This window comes from Mirounga angustirostris, unplaced genomic scaffold (assembly GCF_029215605.1).
Source record: "Mirounga angustirostris isolate CCGP_5_RB_7025 unplaced genomic scaffold, mMirAng1.0.hap1 SCAF_5, whole genome shotgun sequence".
NCBI lineage: Eukaryota > Metazoa > Chordata > Mammalia > Carnivora > Phocidae > Mirounga > Mirounga angustirostris.
In genome coordinates, this window is record NW_026991713.1 from 8,597,937 (window position 1) to 8,621,560 (window position 23,624).

Consider the following 23,624-nt stretch of genomic DNA (forward strand, 5'->3'; position numbering starts at 1 on the left):
TGACAGAATACAGCAAAGTTAGGATTTATACTGTAAGCTATTTTTAAAACTGCCTGGTTAGCAAATTAAACCAGCTGTGAAAATATCCTGGTTTCCATTCACAACAAATACAAGACAAACATTCTCCTTTAATGAACCTGGCCTTGGGGGAGCACAGCATATTCTGCATAATTCATTCCTAAGGGTTGTGGAGACATCATTTTCCTAAGACAGACCAAAATTAAACTATTTTCTAGGGGAAAAAAAGATGAGAGAGAGGAGTTTCTTTCTACAGATTTTCAGTAAATTCCACGAATTGCTGTCCCATTTAGCTTAGGAGGCTACTGTCTGAATAAAAGAAGTTATGTCAATACTTCAGGTCAGCCTTTACTATGCTTCCTTTAAAAGGGCATATGAAACACCAGTCTTCTCTTCAACACAATTTTTCAAGTTCTATGGCAAAGGGAGGAGAAGAATCTGCTCACGGTCACCAATAAGCTACTCCAAGGACTCCCAATTTCAGATTTAAAACTGATCACTCTTTAAGAAGTCAGGGGAGAGATCTTGAATTATTCAGAATGTTGGCTAAGTTATATTATTTATGACTCCCGTTCCTTTAGGGAAACAAATTGTTATTTAAACAGAAAACAGAAGTATAAATAACTAAATAGAATTTCAAGAAGTACTATTCAAATAAATTCACACTTGGAATGCAGGGAAACAATCTATTCATTTAGTGCATTTCATAAAGACATAGCTAAGAAAAGGATATACCACCTTAAACTTTCTTTGGAAATCAACCAGACTGAATTAGTTCAATTTGGAACATCCTGAGCCTTAAAGCCTTTGCTAAAGTGTAACATAAATTTTGATTAGCCAAGTCTGAAAAACTACAAAGCCAACTTTCTTGCCCCTCCAGTTAGTCTGTCTATAAACAGAAGCAATGCATTAACAGCCACCAAAGCAACTGGTGAGTTCCACAATGTGCCCAACGTATACATCCTCTGCAAACAGGCTCTCAGCATGTTTAACCAAAGTACTTCTGAAGATCTGTAGTAGGACCCTTTTTAAATAAACTGTGACTCACTGTTTGCTTTCTTCACCAGGAGGTGGAGTCTTGCCATGCCCTTCCATTACAAAATCCTCCTGTTCCACCTGCAAAGGCAAGCACCACAGGTCAGCAGTAGTCAGTAACTAAGATGAAACTCACTCAAAGTTCCAGGGCCTGCCCTGTGCAGAACCACATGGCCACTGCACTCTATTGCCTGGTCCAGAAGCCTGGGCCAGTGCCTCTCAATCTCCAGGTTTGCTCAAGGCATCTCTCCTTGAGTGACTAGATTCGTGGAACAGAAAAGGAAACGTGTTGACTTGCAACTCACATACTTGTAACAAAAAATTAACATCTAGAATATAATAAAGAAGTGCTATGAATCAATGAGAAAAAGACAATGTACCAGAAAATTTTACAAAATAGCCAAGTAGGAATTTTACTGAAGAGGATGCACAAATGAAAAGATATTTAATCTCATGTCAACCAGGAAAATGCAAATTAAAACCACAAAGAGATACCATTTCACAACTACCAGGTTAGCTAAAATTAAAAAATTGGGCGATACCAAGTGTTGGCAAGGGTACAGAGTAATAGCAACGCTCATCTACTCCTGGTGGGAAGAAAAATTGGTACAACTACTTTTCAAAAGTTTACCACTATCTGGTACATTTGACTATGTATTTACTGTACAAACTAGTGGTTGCACTTCTAGAGAAACTTTTACACATACATAAAAATATTTTTGTAGCATTATTTTTAACAGAAAAAAAACCAGAACAAACATCCATCAATAGTAAAATAAATAAATATACTACGGTGTTTTCAGACAACAGAATACTATACTATATGAAAATGAATGAACTATAGCTACACATTGCAACCTAGATGAGTTACAAAAACACAATACTGGGTGAAAATGCAAATCACAAAAGAACACACACACAGTATAATTTCATTATATAATGTTCAAATATACACATTCTAAAACTGTATATATGCACGTGTATTTAGACGTGTATGTGCGTACATATAGTTTTTATTTTTATTATTTTTTTAAGATTGTATTTATTTGCAAGAGAGAGAATGAGAGAGAGAGAGAAAGCATGAGACAGGGGAGAGTCAGGGGAGAAGCAGACTCCCCGCTGAGCAGGGAGCCCGACATGGGATTCGATCCTGGGACTCCAGGATCATGACCTGAGCCGAAAGTAGTCGCTCAACCAACTGAGCCTCACATCCCTATATATAGTTTTTAAAAACTATTTTATTATTATTATTTTTTGAAGATTTTATTTATTTATTTGACAGAGAAAGTGAGAGAGCACAAGCAGGGGGAGCAGTAGAAGGAGAGGGAGAAGCAGGCTGCCCTCTGAGCAGGGAACCCGATGCGGGGCTCGATCCCAGGACCCTGGGATCATGACCCGAGCTGAAGGCAGACACTTAACCACCTGAGCCACCCAGACACCCCTAAAAACTATTTTTAAAAATGAATGACATACAAAATTTAGGCTAGTGATTGTCTTAGGCAGGGGCATATGCAGGGTCCTGGGGTATGCCTGTGGTCTACTTCTTGGCCTGTGTAGTAGGTATATGGGTGTTTGCTTTATAATTATTCTTTTAACTATGTATTTCTTTCTTTTATATATGTATGGTTTATTTCTCAATACAAATATCAAAGGGGGAAAAAAAGCATTTTACTATTCCAAGTGGTTTACCCTCCTGGAAGATCAGTGACCGAGACAGAGCTACCTCCATAAATGGAGACTTCCTACCAGGACTATGAAAACTCTCCCAAAAGGTATAACTTAACAAAAATCAAACAGATGTATTCAAGGAAGGAGACAGGACTATTCCCAATTTAGGAAAATAGTTACAGGACCTAATAATCTGGAAGACAGACAACAGTAACATACACACACACCACAATGGAACCAAAGAAAACACAAGGCTTTCCAATTCTGTCTTCTCCAGTCTTCATTTCTCAAGAATGCTAGAGAAGATGGGACAATATTAAGAGGCTAAGTTTCAAAAAGGACAGAAAAGTAAAGAGGTGTTCGTAATTTCCATTAAAGAAACTGGAGGAAGCATACACAAGAATAATTAAAGACTCACACTGGGCATACTGTAAAATTCAAACCAGGTTTTGACTTTATTCTTAGGAACTTCCTGACTCTGCAGCCTATGGGACTTCGCCAAGGAGAGGGAGGATTCTCCCATCCTAAGTTTACACTTAGGATGTAAAAACTCTAGAAGAAAAAAACAGTATTGCAGAGGAAAACTTATGAGGAGCTAGAGATGACCAGGTTGTGTTACAGGAGTGTATACGTATGTTTTTAAAAATTACTGTGTTGTGCATTTTATACACTTAACTATATAAATGTTATGCCTTAATTAGGAAAAGCAGGTGACAAACTGTTTAAATTTGTTAAGCTTCTTGCAAACTCAAGCATCAATCATTCTCTTAAAGACAAGAATGACTATTCTCTCATTTAAATGTATTATAGAAATTTCTTGATCCTTCATCTTTAAAAATTCTCTCCAATTAAAGAGCTCTAAAAAAAAAAAAAGAGCTCTAAATTGTGTACCTTGGCCTCTGCTTAGTAGTTTTTTTTAAAGGCTTATCTGTAATCAATTTCTAATTAAATACAATAATAATGAGAAGGTTGAAGAACCCGCAGCTTTGACAATCTCCTCCGTGTGTGCTCCCAATCTTTAACTCCAGCCCCCGTGTTATTCATACTAGTCTTCTTCACTTGGATGGCCCAGTAAGTTCCAAAATGAAACATCATCGTTGTCCTCAAATTTCTTCTCCTTTATTATATCCCCTATCTCTGCAAATGGTACCATCATTCACTAAGATCCCCAAACAGGAAATCTATACAGGTATTCCCCACTTTCTGAAAGTCTGTGTTATACCACTTCACTTCTACAGAAGACCTACGTTAATACCTAGTTTTGTGAACCACAAAAAAAAAAAAAAAAAAATCTGAAGAGGATTTTCGCTTTTTTACAAAAAGAGGCAAAAAGCAAAGTAGCGTTCAGTGTTGGTTTTGCAGCCAGCCATTATAGAGGCACGTGCACCCTGAGCAGCGAGAGGGGCACCACCAAGCTCCTTCCCTGGGACTACACTCAGCATCTCAGCATCCAGCCGCCAGGGCTTGGAACTTTGTGAGCATCTGTGCTTTATCTTGAGTTATTTTGAGCATCCGTTAGCAAGATGTGTCCTAAAGCATCAGAAAAGTCTAGGAGAGGTTATTCTCTGGGTTTGGGAATGCGCCAAGATTTTTCCATATAAAGAAATGGTCATTGTTTCTTGGTTTTATGCAACATTTGGACTTACAAAACATTTCATAGGAAAGCTCTACTTTCAGATAGCGGGGGAAACCTGTCATCACACAAGAATCTAAGGTTCCCTCCTTAACCCCACATCCTACTAATCACCAAGTATTGTGGCTTTTACCTCTTAAATAGCCCCTCATATCCATCACCCCTTCTTTATTCTCTTTAACTGCCATAGTTAAAAGCCAGCTTCTCTAAATCTCACTACTACAAAGCCTTCTCATTGGTCTTTGTGCTTCTGGGTCCCATCTCATTTTAATACATCCTCCAAACCACTTCCATCAAGTGAGCTTTATAAATGCAAATCTTATTGCATCGTTCTCCTTGAAATTCTTCAGCAGTGCTCCATCACCTACTCTGAGGGATAAAAGTTCAATTCATTTGTCCAAACAATCTTTTCATCTGCCTCTGCCTCACCCACTCTGAACGCCTGGTGGGGCATACAACTCCTTAGTCCCTGTACATTTACATGTACTGTTCGCTCTTGCCTAGAAGCCCTGGCCTTCTGCCCACATACAGTTCAAATTCCTCCTCATTCCTTTAAGTGCCAATTCAAATGCCTTTCCCCAGAAGACACCATCTCCTGCAGCAGGGTTCACAACTTTTCTCAGTCTCCATCACATCAGAAGGCAATAAAAATGGTCCAGAAAGATCACTGCTCCTTATTGCCACTTCCTGTTTTTCTCACGTCCACTTCCAGTCCCTTCCCATCCTTACTTCTTTCTTTTCTACATTTCATGAACACTTTTGGACTTAATTTGATGATCTCCACCACTCCTCCCCCGGATTTCATTTGCAGGAGTTTCAAGATTTTTTTTTTTTTTTTAAAGTAGGCTCCATGCCCAGTGTGGATCTCAATTCGGGGCTTAAACTCAACCCTGAGATCAAGACCTGAGCTGAGATCAAGAGTTGGAAGCTTAACTGACTGAGCCACCCAGGTGCCCCTCAAGATTTTTATACATAAAATTTACACCATGTCTTTACCTTTCTCCCACTACCATTCATTCATTCAACAAACATTTACTCAGCACATATTACACACTAGGTGCTGGGCTGAGATAAAGGTGAAGAAGATAGTCGCTGCCCTCAAAAAGCTTGCAGATTATTGAGAAAGACAAACAAAAACCAGTCAGTTACCAGCATTGTATGGTGACAGATGGTAGCTACACTTGTGGTGAGCATAACTGCATAACCATCATAGCATAAGGTACAGACCTGTAGGATCACCTGAAACTAATGTAACACTGTGTGCTGACTATACCCCAATTGAAAAAAAAAAACAAAACACATGACCATACAGTGGGAGAAAGCAATGCAAGGATACAGGAAGGGCGCTTGACACAGCCTGAAGGAGTCAGACACACTAAACCAACCCTAGGCAGGCGACTTTCCTCCTCCCTAATTCAGCTAGGGAACGGGCAGGACCCACGCTGCTCCACACCAAGGTCCCTCAATTCTGAAATATGACTCAGGCCACACGCTCCTGTTGCACTCCCTCCCTCCGTCTGAACCTGGGAAGAGTTCCTCTAACTTCTAGTTCTGCTGTTTGTCCTCAGTGTCCATTTAGAGGCTTCCCTGACAGGCATATCAGTGATTTTTCTCCTTAGTGCCCTAGATGTGCTCAACACCGACTTGTTTTTAGTACATTTCTGCCCTACCAATCCCTTAACTTTTTCTCCTCTGCTCTGGGAATACAGAGCATAGCTGGAGAAAGTTACAAAACTGGTTCCTTTTCAATCCTACGCCAATTAACTTCCACTCAGTGCTCACATGTCAGCACCTGGCCTGTCTTTCTGGTGAACTTCTACTCAGCCTTCAAAGACTGGTTCAATTGTTGCTTTTTCTAGGAGGCATTTTTGACAACTAGCACTTCCTCCTGGGAACTTCCCAAGGTGCTCCTTCCCACTTACCCTGCAAGGCCCAACCAGCAGCTGTTGTGATCCTTTGTTCACCCATTGCGAGTCTGCTGGTGAGTCTTGGAGAGAAACAATGTAATCTTTGTGCATCCCAGAATCTAACACAACCCTTCTTGTTGGTCATTCATTCAGCATACCTTCTAAATGCCTTCTGTGTGCTAAGCTGGGTTGAAAAACTGAATGAATGTCTGACCTACATCACATTCTTCACTCATTCATTCTGTACCTTCTCCACTCTCCTCCAAGATTCCAAACCCATCCATTAGGCATCCTCCCTAGTCTGGCCTTTCTGAAGATTATCCTGAAAGCCTATCTCACACAATCCCCTTGGTTTCTTCTTGTCTGGATTATGCAGATGAATCTGCATCTTCACCCATTTTCCCCCACTCTACTGCTCTGCCAGGCTCCCCTCACCACTTGTATTCTAAATGCATGACCTACACCATACTACCTCCTCTGGGACCTTACTGTCTAAGGAAATCTTTCTTCCTTTCCAGTAAATCCATCCCCTCGACTGACAAATACTTTATAATCTCTTCTATTCTGAAAAATTATTTTTGGCCTTGTGATACCCTCCAAATATCCTCCTGTTTTTACCCTCCCTTTCACTATCCAAATTATTAAGAGAATAAACTATACTCCGTTACTTCCATGTTCTCATCACTGATCTGGTAAAGCATTGGTTGTTACTGAAGTAACAGATAATATGATTTTATTTTTTTAAAGATTTTATTTATTTGAGGGGGGGAGCATGGGGGAAGGGGCAGAGAGAGAGAGAGAGAAGTAGACTCCCAACTGAGCAAGGAGGCCAACTCAGGGCTTGATCCCAGGACCCTGAGATCATCACCTGAGCAGAAGGCAGACAACCGACAGAGCCACCCAGGCGCCCCTATATGATTTTAAAAGTCAAATAATACCACCAGGCTTATAAACAAAAAATAGCACTCTCCTCTGCTGCCCCCACCCCGGACCTCTCCTTCCCCATTCTCCCAATTTAAGTCACCATATTTGTTCAAATCAATATTCAGCGCTAATAGTGCTGTTACTAAGTGAATAACAGATACAGCTGAATCATACGGAATAGTATAATTAAATTTGCTTTTCTTGTACAATTTTTTGTTTTCCCTGGAACTAACAATTACTACTTTCTCTTCTTATACTTTCTTTCAATTTGGGGGGAGGGGTTAGTATTTATTATGTATTTTTCACTAATTCATCCTCAAACTCTCCAACAGAGCTGTAAATCTCCTCCTAATAAATTCAAACACTTCAGGTAATCTATCAATTTCATTACAGTCTTGGAGACATTCCTCAGGGGTTTTCTCCTGTTCCAGTCTAGATTGTTTGCTCTCTAGGCCACTCAAGAGCTGACACTTTGCCAGGGATGTCTTTTCCCCTTCATCTCTGAAATTCCTGGCTGTCTCTCCTACCTTGGAGCATCTGTTCCCCATATCCTTTGTCTTCCTCTTTTATGGTTTACTCCCTGGTTGAGGTGGAGCATATATTCCAGTGATTTCCTGATAAAAGGTATATGGGAAGTAAATTTTTTGAGATCTTGAATGACTAAAATGTCCTTACTTTATCCATATATATAACTGACTTTTTTTTTTTTACCCACATACATAACCACATACATAATCGAATCAGAAGTTCAAGTTAGCAAACCTTTTTCCCTCCACAATTTTGAAGTGATGCTGCAGTGTCTTCTAGTTCCCAGAGTTGTGATATAGAAATTTCACAGTATTCTAAATCCTAATGTTTTGGATATAACCTGTTTCTTCTCCAGAAACTTTTAGGGTCTTTTATTTCTCCTCTGTGTTCCACAAATGCAAACCCACTACGTTTTTTTTTTTTTTTTTTAATTGAGCTTCTGGGTAGGCACTTGCAATCTAGAAACTCAGGCTCTTCAGGTTTAGGACAGTTTCTCTACTTATTTTGATAATTTTATCCCCTCCAGGAATTCCTTATTCAGTGTTGAATTTTCAGCATTGATCCATAAATTTTCTTCTTTTCTCTCCACTTGTACCTCTCTTTTTCTTTTACTTTCTGGAGATTCTCTCAACTTTACCTTCCAATACTTCTAACTTTTAAAAGAATTTCTGTTATTGTAACTTAATTTTTGAAAGCTCTTTCTTGGTTCTCTGAATACTCTTTTTTATTTTATTTTATTTATTTTTTTTTTTAAAGATTTTTTATTTATTTATTTGAGACAGAGAGAATGAGAGAGACAGAGAGCACATGAGAGGGGGGAGGGTCAGAGGGAGAAGCAGGCTCCCAGCCGAGCAGGGAACCCGATGCGGGACTCGATCCAGGGACTCCAGGATCATGACCTGAGCTGAAGGCAGTTGCTTAACCAACTGAGCCACCCAGGCGCCCTGAATACTCTTTTTTAATAGTCCTGTTCTTATTCCATGATTATAATACCATCTTTTATCTCTGAAAATATTATAGATCTTTTTCTTTGGGTAAATACTTAGTACTTAGCAGTGTATATCAGTTTGCTAGGGATGCCACGACAAAGTACCACAGCGCGTTTGCTTTTGGTAACAGCAACTGATTGTCTCACACAGACCTGGAAGCTAGAAGTGGGACGCGAAGAAGGGCACTGGTTCCTTCAGAGGGCTGTGAGGGAAGGATTTGTTCCAGGCCTCTCCCCTTGGCTTGCAGACGGCAGCCTTCATGTTCACATGGCATTCTCCTTCTGTTTGTGTCTCTATGTGTAAATTTCCCCTTTTTATTTTTTTAAAGATTTTTCCATTTATTTGAGAGAGAGAGAGAGAAATCAAAAGTGGGGGGTAGGGGAAGAGGGAGAGGGAAAAGCAGACTCGCAGCTGAGCAAGGAGCCCAAAGCAGGGCTTGATTTCAGGACCCTGAGATCATGACCTGAGCCCAAGGCAGGAGCCTAACTGACTGAGCCACCCAGGTGCCCCTAAATTTCCCCCTTTAAAAAAGACACTAGTTGGGGCACCTGGGTGGCTTAGTTGGTTAAGTGTCTCCCTTGGGCTCAAGTCATGATCTCAGGGTCCTGGGATTGAACTCCACGTCAGGCTCCCTGCTCAGCTGGGAGTCTGCTTCTCCCTCTCCCTCTGCCCCTCCCCCTGCTTGTGCTCTCTCTCTCTCAAATAAAGAAATAAAATCTTAAAAAAAAAAAAAAGACACTAGTCACACTGTATTACGGCCCACCCTAATGACTTATTTTAATTTGATTACCTCTGCAAAGACCCTAACTCCAAACAAGGGTCACATTCTGAGGTAATGGGGGTTAAGACTTCCAACATATGAATTTGGGGGCAAGGGCTGGACAGGGAAAATTCAGCCTCTAACAGTGGAATAGTTGGATCATATGGTAGCTATATGTTTAACTTTTTTTTTTTTTTAAAGATTTTGTTTATTTATTTGACAGAGAGAGAGACAGCGAGAGAGGGAACACAAGCGGGGGAGTGGGAGAGGGAGAAGCAGGCTTCCCACTGTGCAGGGAGCCCAATGCGGGGCTCAATCCCAGGACCCTGGGATCATGACCTGAGGCGAAGGCAGCTGCTTAACAACTGAGCCACCCAGGCGCCCCTATATGTTTAACTTTTTAAGAAAAAGTCTCTGTTTTCCAAAGTGGCTGCAGCATTTTATCTCCCCACCAGCAGTGTATGTGAGTTCCAGTTCTTTGTATCTCACCAACACTTGGTATGATAAATCTTTTTAACTTTACCCATTCTAATTGTGACTTTAATTACATTGACATTGAACATCTTTTCATGAGCTTTTTGCCATCCATTCTCTGGTAAAGTGTTGTTCAAATTTCTGACCATTCTTTTAAGCAGCTTTAGTTCTCTCTCTTTTTTTTTTTTTTTTTGAGTAAGCTCTATGCCCAATGTGGGGCTTCAACTCATAACCCCAAGATCGAGAGTTGCATGCTCTACCGAGTCAGCCAGGCACCCCTAAGTATCTTTACTGAGATATAATTTACATACCATAAGGCTCACCTGTTGAAAGTATACAATTCAATGGCTTTTAATATATTTACAGAATTGTGCAATTATCACCACAATCCAATTTTAGAACATTTCTATCATCTCAATTTGTACTTACTGCCAGTCGCTCCCCATTTTGCCCTCCCTTCACCCTCCTTTCCAGCCCCAGATAACGGCTAATCTACTTCTGTCTCTACAGATTTGCCTATTCTGAACATTTCATGTATAAATGAAGTCATACAATGTGTGCTGTTTTGTGTCCGTCTGCTTTCCCTGAGCATAATGCTTTCAAGTTTCATCCTTGTTGTAGCATATATCAGTACTTCATTCTCTTTTATTGCTGAATACTATCCAGTTATATGGATATACCATTTTGTTTATCTAAAGCATCAGCTGAGGGACATCTGGATTATTTCCACTTTTTTGCTATTATGAATAATGCTGTTATAAACACTTGTGTACAAATTTCTGTGTGGACACATGCTTTCATTTCCCTTGGGTGAATACCCAGGAGTGGAACTGCTAGGTCATGTGATAACTCTATGTTCAACTTTTTGAAGGAAGGACTACCAAACTGTTGCTCAAAGCAGCTGCACCATTTTCCATGTCCACTAGCAGTGTCCAAGGGTTCAAATTTTTCCACATCCTCGCCCACACTTGTTACTGTCTGTCCCTTTGACAGCAGCCATCCCAGCAGGTATGAAGTGGTATGTCACTGTGGTTTGGGTTTGTAGTTCCCTAATGAGTAATGATGTTGAGTATTTCTTCATGGGCTTACTGGCCACTTGAATATCTTCTTTGGATAAATGTCTTCCAATTCTTTGCTCATTTTTTAAATTGGGTTTTTTGGGGGTTTTTTTCCTATTATAGAGCTTTGAGAGTTTTTAATAGATTCTAGATACAAGTCCTTTTTCAGGTAGATGCTTTTCATGTATTTTCTCCCAGTCTGTGGCTATCTTTTCATTCTCATTAACAGCATCTTTCAAAGAGCAGAAGTTCTTAATTTTGATGTAGTACAATTTATCAATTTTGATTTATTTATTTTAAAAAGATTTTATTTTTTAAGATTTATTTATTTGAGAGAGAGAGAGAGAGCACCAAGGAGCAGCGGGGAGAGAGAGAGAAACTTCAGCAGACCCCATGCTGAGTGTGGAGCCCGACATGGGGCTGGATCCCATGATCCTGAAAGTACGACCTGAGCCAAACAAGAGTTGGATCTTAACTGACTAGGCCACCCAGGGGCCCCACAAATATTTTATTTTTAAGTTATCTCTACACCCAATGTGGGGCTCAAACCTACAACCCTGAGATCAAGAGTCACACACTGTATGACTGAGCCAGTCAGGAGCCCCAGACAATTTATCAATTTTTAAAATTTGTTGGTTGTGCTTTTGCTGTGGTATCTAAGAAATCTTTGCCTAGCCACAGATTTTCTCTTACATCTTCTACTAGAAGCATTATAGTTCTATGCTTTACATTTAGATCTAAGGTCCATTTTCAGTTAATTTTTTTAAAAAGATATTTATTTATTTGACAGAGAGAGACACAGTGAGAGAGGGAACACAAGCAGGGGGAGTGGGAGAGAGAGAAGCAGGCTTCCCGCTGAGCAGGGAGCCTGATGTGGGGCTCGATCCCAGAAACCTGGGATCATGACCTGAGCCAAAGGCAGACGCTTAACGATTGAGCCACCCAGGTGCCCCCATTTCCAGTTAATTTTTATATATGCTATGAGATCTAGATCTATGTTCATTTTTTTTTGCATATGGATATCCAATTGCTCTAACACCATTTGTTGAAAAAATATCCTTCCTCCACTGAATTGCCGCCACAAAATTGCCTTTTTCAAATATCATTTGTCCATATATGTGTGGGTCTATGTCAGAATCTCTCTTCTATTCCACTGGCCTAATTTGTCTTTTTCCCAATACCACAGGGTCTTGATTATTGTAGCTTTATAAAAAGTTCTGAAATCATGTAGTATTGGCACTCCAACTCTGTTCTACTCAAAAGCTGTTTTGATCATTGTTATAAGTTGAATAGTGTCCCCCCAGCCCCACCAAAAAGATGTTGGAGTCTTAACTCCAATACTTCAGAATGTGACCTTATTTAAGATGGGGTCTTTACAGAGGTAATCATAAAGTTATTAGAGCAGGCTCTAATCCAATATGACTGGTGTCCTTTTATAAAAAGGGGGAAATTTGGACACAAAGACAGAAATGCATGCAGGAAGAATGCCATAGGAAGACTGGGTTGTGCTGCAGTAAGGCAAGAAGCTAGAAGCCAGAAGCTAGGAGAGGCCTGGAAAAGACCCTCCCCTGGTCCCTTCACATGGAACAAGGCCCTGCCAACACCCTCATCTTGGACTTCTGGTCTCCAGAACTGTGAGACAATACATTTCTGTTGTTTAAGCCACTCAGTTTGTGGTACTTTGTTAGAGCAGCTCCAGCAAACTAATACAGCTGTTCTATGTCTTGTGCATTTCCATATGGATTTATAAGTCAGCTTTTTCACTTCTACAAGAAAGTCTGCTAAGATTTTGATAGGGATTGAACTGACTCTATAGATCAATTTGGGGAGAAGCAACATCTAAACAATATTGAATCTTCTGACCCATAAACAGGTATATTTCTCCATTTATTTAGGTTGACTTTATTTTCTCTTGGCAATGTTTTGTGGTTTTCAGCATATGTACAATGCTGAATAGAAGGCGGGGGGAACAGCAGATATCTTGTTGTTCTTCATCTTAGAAGTAAATCATTCAGTCTTTCACCATTAAGTTTAACTGTAGGATCTTCATAAAAGCCCTTTATCAGGTCAAATAGTTCCTTTCTATTCCTAGTTTCCTGACAGTTTTTATCAGGAATGGATGTGGCATTTGTCAAATGCTTTGTCTGCATCTGTTGAGTTGATCATATGGTTTTTCTTTTTTAATTTGTTAACGTGATGAATTACATACTGATTAATTTCTGAATGCTCAACCAACCCTGCATTCCCAGGAAAAATCCCACCTGGTCATGTATTATCATATGCTCAAATTTTGTTTAGAATTGTTATACCTACTTCATGAGAGATCCTATTCTGTCATTTTCTTTTCTTGCCAAGTCTTTGGTTTTGATATCAAAGTAATGCTGACCTCACAGAAGGAGTTGGGAAGTATCCCCTTCTCTTCAAGTGAGATTATACTAATTTACATATAACTTGGAACCTTACAATAGTATTCTTCCATCTTCCCCCTCTTAGCCTTTAGGCTGCTGTTAGTGTACATTACATAGATATGAACCCACAACGTGTGTGTAGCTTTTATTCAAACAATCAGTTCTCTTTTAAAGAGATTTAAGTAATAGGTCTTCTGTATCTACCCAAGTCATTTCCATTTCCTGAGCTCTTCATTTCTTTGCATAGATTTGCATTTCCATCTGGCATCCACTTCCTTCTCCCTTCCACATTTCCTATAGTATGGAAGGGTATGCTGATGATGAATTATTTCAGCTTTTGTGTGTCTGAAACAGACTTTATTTAGCCTTCATTCCTGAAAGAAATTTCGCTGATTACAAAATTCAAGGTTAACAATTTTTCTTTCAGTACTTTATAGACCACTGTCTTCTTTGCATTGTTTCCATAGAGAAATCCTTATCTTTGTTCCTCTGTTAACAGTGTCTTTTGTCCTCTGGTTTTAAGATTTTCTCTATCACTGGTTTTGAGTAATTTGATTATGATATGCTTTGGTGTGTTTTCTTCATGTTTCAGGAACATTTAACTTCTTGGATCTCTGGGTTTACAGTTTTTATCAAATTTGGGGCCAATATTTCTTAGATTTTTTTTTTTCTGCTCCCTTCCCTCTTCTTCAGAGACTATAATTACATGTATATTAGGTTCCCTGAAGTTGTCTATAGCACACTGATCATCTTTCCATATTTTGCTCTTTACTCTTTTTTCTCTCTGTGTTTTGTGCTGGATATTTTCTATTAGTATGACTTTAAATTCTCTAATCTTTTATTCTGCAATGTCTAATCTGCCACTAATATCATCCAGTATATTTTTCATCTCAGACATTATAGTTTTCAACTTTAGAAATTTGAGTCTTCTTAAAAAATATCTTTCATTTTTCTACATGATTTTTTGAATATCTGAAATACAGTTGTAATAAGTATTCTGATATTCCTGTCTGCTAATTTTAATCTGTGTCAGTTGTGGGTTGACTTCAATTAATTGATTTTTTTCCCTTCACTATGGTCTGTATTTTCCTGATTTTTACATGTCTGATAATCTTTGCTTAGATACCAGACATTGTGAATTTTACTTTGCTGAGTACTGAATATTCTGGATTCCTTTAAGTATTTTTGAGCTTTGTTCTGGGACACAGTTAGATTACTTTGAACAGTCCGTTCCTTTTGTCTCTTGCTTTTAGGATGTGCTAGGCTGGACCAAAGTAGTGTTTAGTTCAGGGCTAATCATTCCCTACCAATGAGGTGAGGACTCTGTTAGTGCCACTACTGAGGGCTCTACCAATGCTCCATGAATTATGAGGTTTTCCAGGGTGTAGAAAGAGGCAGTATTATGGGCATGGTTTCTTTTAATCCTCTTGAATTGGTGCCCCACCCTGCCCCAGCCATGAATAGTCTCCTCATATACATGTGCCCGAAAGTATTCTGCTGAATACTCAGGATGAACCCTCCACAGATCTCCAGAGTTCACTCTGTGTGTAACTCTTCCCTCTCTAGTATTCTGGCCAGATCTCTAGGTGCCTTAGTCTCTCCAGACCCTCAGCAAGGCTGCCTGACCCTGAAATCATGACCTTCCCTGCACTGCAGCCTGGAAGCTCTCTCAAGCCAATATGCAGGCATAGTCAGAGGACTCACCTTATTTGTTTTCCATTTCTCAGTGATCACTGCCCTTCATTACCTAATGTCCAGTTTAAACTGTTGTTTCAGATATATAGATTATTTTTTCTATTTTTAAGTGATTATTTCCAGTGGGAAGATGAATTCTGTCCCTGATACTCCATCTTTCCCAGTAGCAGAAGTCCCAATAACTTTAAAAAAAATGTGTTATTTTAGGAGCATCTGGTTGGCTCAGTTGGTGGAGCATGCGACTCTTGACCTTAGGGTTATAAGTTCAAGCCCCATGGTGGGTGAGGAGATTACTTAAAAAATAAAATCTTATACAAAATTGTGGTATTTTAACCATTTTTACATGTACAGTTCAGCAGTATTAAGTATGTTCACATTAGCATGCAACCATCACCACCATACATCTCCAGAGTTTTTTCCATCTTCCCAAACTATACTTTCCATTCCCCTCTCCCTTCAGTCCCTGGCAACCACCACACCACTCTCTATTTCTATGACTTTGACCACTCCAGGTCAAATTTTTGTGACTGGCTTATTTCACTAAGCATAATGTCTTCAAGGTTCATGCGCATTGATGTACCTCTTTGTTCATCCATTCATCTGTCAATGGACACTGGGTTGGTTCTATTTCTTGGCCATGTGAATTAAGGCGGCTATGAACATAGGTATGCAAATATCTGATAAAGTTGCTATTTTCAATTATTTCTTCTTCTGTTTTAATTAATTTTTAATTTTAATTCCAGTACAGTTAACATACAGTGTTATATTAGTTTCAGGTATACTGTATAGTGATTTAACAATTCTATACATTACTCAGTGTTCGTCCTGATAGAGAGAGACAGAGAGCACACAAGCAGGGGGAGTGGCAGGCAGAGGGAGAAGCAGGCTCCCCACTGAGCAAGAAGCCTGATGTGGGACTCGATCCCAGGACCCTGGGATCATGACCTGAGCTGAAGGCAGACGTTTAACCGACTGAGCCACCCGGGCATCCCCCTGCTTTCAATTCTTAATGTTTTTTTTATTACTAAGTGGAATATCCTTTGCACTTACTATCCCTATTTCTCTTTGTCCTCTAAGTAACAGTTCATAGTAGCCATCTTTCAAAAAGCCACTTTTTGAAAATCTCCTCTGCCTTATGCTAGACTACACTCTCCATTTCTTTTCTTCTCGCTTACCCAATCTCAAAGCCTTTGAATTATGTCTTTGACTTAGAAACCTTTTCTCTCATATTGTTATCTGAAAGCTTCCTTTACATCATTTAGGCATTAGCTCAAGTGCATCTCTTTGAACAGAACTCAGCTAAAAGAGCTTCATCTCAGGGTTGTCAGTTTGAGCCATGCAATGAGCTCCACGCTGTGCATGGAGCCTACTTAAAAAAAAAGTCCAATTTTTAAACTTAGTACTACTTCATTGAACAAACATACTATAATTTGTTTATTCATTCACCTGTTGATGGACAGTTAAGCTATGTCTGGTTTGGGGCTGTTACAAATAAAGCTACCATGAATGTTCTCACTTAAGTCTTTTTGTGAACCTATGCAGTCATGTGTATTTAGGTATACACCTAGAAGTGGAATGTCTGGGTTATAGGTTAGGCATACGCTTACATTTTTTAAAAGATTTTATTTATTCGTTTATTTTAGAGAGAGAGAGAGAGAGTATGGGGGAGAGAGACAAGTAGATTCCATGCTGAGCGTAGAGCCTGAGGCAGGGCTCCATCCCATGACCTGAGATCACGACCTGAGCCAAAACCAAGAGTTCAACGCTCAACTGACTGAGCAACCCAAGCACCCTGTATATTTAAATTTAAAGATTTATTTATTTATTTATTTAAATTTGAGAGAGAGAGTGTGTGTGCAAGCAGGGGAAGAGAGAATCTTCAAGCAGACTCCCCACTGAGCATGGAGCCCAATGCAGGACTCAATCCTGGGACCCCGAGATCATGACCTGAGCCAAAATCAAGAGTTAGACACTCAACCAACTGAGCCATCCAGATGCTCCTGTTTAACTTTATTAGATATTTGAGAAACAGTTTCTAAAGTAGTTGTATCATTTGATACTCTTCTCTAACAATGTATGAGAGTTCCAGTTGCTCCACATTCTTGCCACACTTGGTATGTTCAGTCTTCCAAACTTTGTTGAGTATATAATAATATCACATTAGTTGTTTTTTTTTTTAAGATTTATTTATTTGAGGTGGGGGAGGGGCAGAGGGAGAGGAATAGTGAGTCCCAAGAAGACTCCATGCTGAGAGCAGAGCCCGACATTGGGCTTGATCTCACGACCCTGAAATCATGACCTGAGCCGAAACCAAGAGTTGGACGCTTAACCAACTGTGCCATCCAAGCACCCCAATATCACATTAGTTTTAATTTGCACTTCCCTTATGAATAATGTTGAAAACCTGTTTTTATGGCCATTTGCGTACCTTATTTTGTGAAATAACTATTTATGTCTTTTGTATTTTTTAGTTGTTTGATCTTTCTGATTTTTAGAAATTCTATATATATTCTAGATATGAGACCTTTATTAGATAAATGTATTATTGCAAGTAGCTTTTCCACATTCTTTTTTTTTTTTTTTTAATTTTATTTATTTATTTGAGAGGGAGAGAGTGAGAGACAGAGAGCACGAGAGGGAAGAGGGCAGAGGGAGAAGCAAACCCCCTGCCGAGCAGGGAGCCCGATGTGGGACTCGATCCCGGGACTCCAGGATCATGACCTGAGCCGAAGGCAGTCGCTTAACCAACTGAGCCACCCAGGCGCCCAGCTTTTCCACATTCTTAATGCTGTCGGCATGTTAGCAGATGTTTAAATTTTTTAAATGAAATTCAACTGAGCAACTGTTCTTTTTTATGGTTCATGCTTTTTGCAATCCTCCTAAGGTCAGAGAGACATCTCTCTCTCTCTCTCTTTTTTTCATAGAGACAGCTCTTATGTTGTTTTCCAAAAGCTTTACAGTTTTAGCCCTCACATTTAGGTCTTTGATCCATCTCAAATTAGGTTTCATGTATGGTGTGTGGCATAGCAATCATGGCTCATGTATTTCCATATGGTTACCTGGTTGCTCCAGCACCATTTATTGAAAGATCTTCCTTTCCATGGGGCTCCTGGGTGGCTCAGTCGGTTAAGTGTCTGCCTTCGGCTCAGGTCATGGTCCCAGGGTCCTGGAATGGAGTCCCACATCGGGCTCCCTGCTCAGTGGGGAGTCTGCTTCTCCCTCTGCCTCTGCCTCTGCCTCTACCCTGCTTGTGCTCTCTCTCACTCTATCTCAAATAAATAAAATCTTTAAAAAAAAGAAAGACCCTTTTTTCCCTCATTGAATTACATAGTCTTTTGAAAAACCCTTTTAAAAATTCTAGGTTTAAAAGAATCAATTGTACAACTTCAGGATGGGCAAGACTGCATACTGGATAATGTGGTTGACTTTGAGACATAGAAGCACTTCCCCCTTAGCAACAGAACCTATAAATTTTAGCTAACACATATGCTAACATCATTTGAAGTTTATTGTGGCCATGTCGTTAAATTCTGGTCAAAGAAATATAAAAGCACAGTTGAATGTGCAACTTTCATGAAGTCTTTCAAGGTAAGTGACAAATTCTCTCTTTTTTGCTAGATGGAATACAAATGTGATGGCTGGGGCTGGAGAGAAAACAGAATTTTCTATTTTTATAAATTAGGGAAATTTTTTAAGATATAGAAAAAAGTACAGAGAATAAAATAACAAACACACCCATGTAACCACCACTCAGATTTAACGTATTTGCTTCATCATATTTGCTTCAGATTTCTCCCTCTTTTTTTTATATTTTTATTATTTTTATTATTATGTTATGTTAATCATCACACATTACATCATTAGTTTTTGATGTAGTGTTCCATGATTCATTGTTTGCGTATAACCCAGTGCTCCATGCAGAACGTGCCCTCTTTAATACCCATCACTGGGCTAACCCATCCTCCCACCCCCCTCCCCTCTAGAACCCTCAGTTTGTTCCTCAGAGTCCATAGTCTCTCATGGTTCGTCTTCCCTCTTTTTTTAAAGAAATAAAAATACAGATACAGTGAAGAGTTGAGGGCCCCTGTGTAGCCAGCCCTTTCCAAGCTCAATCTTTTTCCTCCCTCCCCAGATGCAACCCTACTCTGAAGTTTGTGTATGTCTTACCTTTCAGAGACAACTTTAAGAATTCACTGGTTCGGCCTCCTCTGAGTGCCCTTAGTTCAGCTGTGGTCTGTGCACTACTGGTTTAGGGATCACCTGGGGCACTTGGAAAATACAGAGATCCCAGGTTCCCGACTCTTGAGATCCTGTTTCAGAAAGTCCAGGGCGGGCCTGGTCACCTTCATCTTATTATTACTTTTTTTTTTTCACTTACACTTAAAAAAGCATGCCAGGTACAAATCAAAACCACAATGAGATAGTATTTCATATTCACTAGAATAAAAAATACATACAATAACAAATTGGTGAGGATATGGACAAATTAGAACCCTTATACACTTCTGGTGGGAATATAAAATGGTATACCCATTTGGAAAACAGTTTGGCAGTTCTTCAAAAAATGAAACACAGGGCGCCTAGGTGGCTCAGTCGTTCAGCGTCTGCCTTCGGCTCAGGTCATGATCCCAGGGTCCTGGGATCGAGTCCCGCATCGGGCTCCCTGCTTGGCGGGAAGCCTGCTTCTCCCTCTCCCACTCCCCCTGCTTGTGTTCCTGCTCTCGCTATCTCTCTGTCAAATAAATAAATAAAATCTTTAAAAAAAAAAAAAATGAAACACCAAGTTACCATATGATCTGGCAATTCCACTCCTGGTTATTCACCCAAGAGAAACGAAGGCACAAAACCTTATAAGGAATGTTCACAGCAGCATTATTCATATGCACAAAGCACCCACTCTCCTTGTATGCATTCTTCTACACCAGGCGACCTTTCTAAGGAGTTTCTCTGATATAAGTAAACAGAATTGATTACTCTTCATGTAACTTCTTCAGGATGGAGGACTGAACTTAGCATGGACTTTGGAGTGAGACTTGGAATCCAATGCAATTTATGTTGTTTGCCAGCTATGAAAACAAATGGGAAAAATACCTATCCTGCATAGTTTCTTTCCCAGTCTGCTCTTAAAATACCAAAAGCCATAAGATCTTGTTATAATTTGCTAAATTAGATTCAGTCTCAGATAGAGATATCCTAAACTTAAAGAAGCAAAAGACTTGGGACGCCTGGGTGGCTCAGTCGGTTAATCATCTGACTCTTGATTTCAGCTCAGGTCATGATTTCAGAGTAGTGAGATCAAGCCCCACATTAGGGTCCACGATGGGCTTGAAGCCTGCTTAAAATTCTCTCCCTCCCTATTATGTTGAGTGAAATAAGTCAAACAGAGAAAGACATGTATCATATGATCTCACTGATATGAGGAATTCTTAATTGCAGGAAACAAACTGAGGGTTGCTGGAGTGGGGGGTGGGGTGGGAGGGATGGGGTGACTGGGTGATAGACACTGGGGAGGGTATGTGCTCTGGTAAGCTCTGTGAATTGTGCAAGACTGTTGAATCTCAGATCTGTACCTCTGAAACAAATAATGCAATATATGTTAAGAAAAAAAAAGAAGAAGAAGGTAGCGGGAGGGGAAGAATGAAGCGGGGGAAATCGGAAGGGTAGACGAATCATGAGAGACGATGGACTCTGAAAAACAAGCTGAGGGTTCTAGAGGGGAGGGGGGTGGGAGGATGGGTTAGCCTGGTGGTGGGTATTGAGGAGGGCACATTCTGCATGGAGCACTGGGTGTTATGCACAAACAATGAATCATGGAACACTTCATCTAAAACTAATGATGTAATGTATGGGGATTAACGTAAGAATAAAAAAAAAAATCTAAAAAAAAAAAAAAAAGATTCTCTCCCTCCCTCCCCCTTTATCCCTCCCCCTCCACTGCCCCACCCGACTCACTCTCTTTCTAAAAAAAAAAAAAAAAAGCAAGCAAAAGACTTAGTCTAAATTGTCTCATTTAATTCTTTGATATAAAGCCAATCAACAGATCACTTTATTCTTTGTAGACAAAGACTACATTTATTCATTTATTACTTTGATAACAGTAAAGAGAACATTGTAACTAAAATGTTTGCTTCCTGATTCATTGTTTTTTTATTTATGGTAATTAATAAAGACACATGGGCACTTAAATCCATAGCTATAATTCTTAAACTCTAGAGCTTATTTGTTTTTATTGTTTTATTATAAAATGCTTAACTATATAAAGAAGTACAGAGAATGAGATCACAAATACTCAACTGCTCAGTTCTATGATAATTTTTACTATGCTTGCCAGATTTCACTTAAAAAATAAACATTCCAAGCCTATAGCTGCAGAATCTCTACAACTAGTAAACCAACACCAACTCGTTTAGAGTATCAACCTAAATTATACTAAATGTAAAGTGAGAAATAGCTGTGCAGTTGAAATTAAAAATTCTGATCCATCCTTGGTAAGAAATATAGCGGAAGATCAGCATTGACTGGAGACTGTCCCAGGAGTCTTGGCTGTTGTCTCCTGTTTCATATGTCCTTTCATGGGATCTACTTGCTTGTCTGTGGTCCTTGCCACCTGACTCGGAGAACTCAAGACCTAATGGAAATCAGGCCACAGGCTGGGTTGGGCCAATCAGATTCTCCTTCTTTACAGAGAATTTGAGTGTCGAGATGCAGATATTCTAGTGTGTCCTCTACATTAACACTAGTTGTTATGAGAGTAAATCATAAAGTAAAATGCACATCTCACCTCCATGCTTTAGAAACCTATTGCCTGTTCTTGAACTCCTTAGCCTAAGATAATCTTAGATAATGGTCTCCGTCATTCCCTCCTCTTCAGCTGGAACCCAACACTCTAATCACTATTAAAGATGAGCTCAAATTTTCTCCTTGTCCTCCCTCTGAGAGGTGGAATCTGTTTCTCTTCCCCTTGAATCTGGGGTAGCCCTGGGACTGGCTTTAATTCACCAGAAGATGGGGAAAGGGAAGCTGTTTGACTTCTAAGGCTGCAGCTTCTGCATGCTTGCAGTACTCCCTCTTGGATCCCAGTCGCCATGCTGTGAGAAACATTCCAAGCCATGTACACAGGTCATATGGAGGAGATCCTTGATGCTCAGGTCAACAGCCTCAAGCTGAGCTGCCAGCTGCCAGCCATGTAAGTGAGCCATTTTGGATGTTTCTGGCCAGTTGGGCCTCCAGATGACTGCAGCCCCCCCAGTACCACTCTGGAGCAGAACTGCCCTATAGAGCTCAGTGAATCACTGATCATGAGAGATAATCAAAAGCTGCGGTGGTGATTTTATTTATATATATATATTTTTTTCCTCTATTATTAATATCTTATCTCAGTACCTTTGTCACCATTAATGAACCAATACTGACACATTATTATTAGCTAAAATCCATACTTTATTCAAATTTTCTTAGTTCTTACCTAACATTCTTATTCTATTCCAGGATCTCACCTAGAATATTGTATTACATTTAGTCATGATGTCCCCTTAGACTCCTTTTGGCTGGGACAGTTTCTCAGACGTATCTTGTTTTCTCTTGACAGTTTTGAGGGTAGTCTTGGTCAGGTATTTTGTAGGACATCCCTCTGTCAGGATCTGTCTGATGTTTTTCTCATGATCAGAGTGGGACAACGGGTTTTGGGGAAGAAGACCACTGAGGAAAGGTACCATTTCAGCCCATCACATCAACAGTATGTACTATAAACATGACTTACCTGTCGATGTAGACCATCTGGTTGAGATGCTGTTTGTCAGGTTTCCCCACTATGTGAAGCCACACTTAAGGAATGGGGACTTAGGCTCCACATCCTTCAGGGTGAAGTATCTACATAAATTATTTGGAATTCTTCTGCCCAAGAGATTGTGATAGTGGTTTTAAACCACTAATTTTTGGTGTGGTTTAATACACAGCAAGATATCAGGGCGCCTGGGTGGCTCAGATGGTTAAGCGTCTGCCTTCGGCTCAGGTCATGATCCCAGGGTGCTGGGATCGAGCCCCGCATTGGGCTCCCTGCTTGGTGGGGAGCCTGCTTCTCCCTCTCCCTCTACTGTTCCCCCTGCTTGTGCTCTCTCACTCTCTATCAAATAAATAAATAAATAAAATCTTAAAAAAAAAATACACAGTAAGATATCTGAAATGCACTCAAATCTTTTCACCATCTCCTGTTAGACTTCACCATTTATATATGCGACATATGCTTCATTCTGCTTATAATGCCCTTCCCACCTCCACCCACCCACTCACCAGCCAACCAGTAAAAATGAACAAAAACCCCTTATTTTTCCAACAAAACTCCAGTGTCACCTATCATGAAGCTTATCCAGAAGGAATTCTTTGCTTTGACCTAGCTCCTAATACCACACAGTTAATACCACTATCATTGCCCTTACGGTATGGTTCCCTCCCTCAACTAGACTATAAGTTCCCAACATGCAGAGACCCTGCCTTATGTAACTCTGCACACCCTACCTGGGACCATCAG

At 39.9% G+C, this 23,624-nt stretch overlaps 1 protein-coding gene across 11 annotated transcripts in view; it reads right to left on the reverse strand.

Annotated features, from left to right (window-relative positions):
* The window catches only part of TNRC6B (trinucleotide repeat containing adaptor 6B), a 256,919-nt gene that overhangs the window by 161,356 nt on the left and 71,939 nt on the right, over positions 1-23,624 (reverse strand). For 8 of the 11 annotated variants that reach the window (XM_054506809.2, XM_054506803.2, XM_054506801.2 and 5 more), the window contains one exon: positions 1,067-1,134. The exons of the other annotated variants lie outside the window; for them this stretch is intronic. In XM_054506809.2, coding sequence (XP_054362784.1) covers positions 1,067-1,134 — 68 coding nt within the window. Of the gene's footprint in view, positions 1-1,066; positions 1,135-23,624 lie in introns of those variants that run through there. 11 annotated transcript variants of the gene reach the window in all.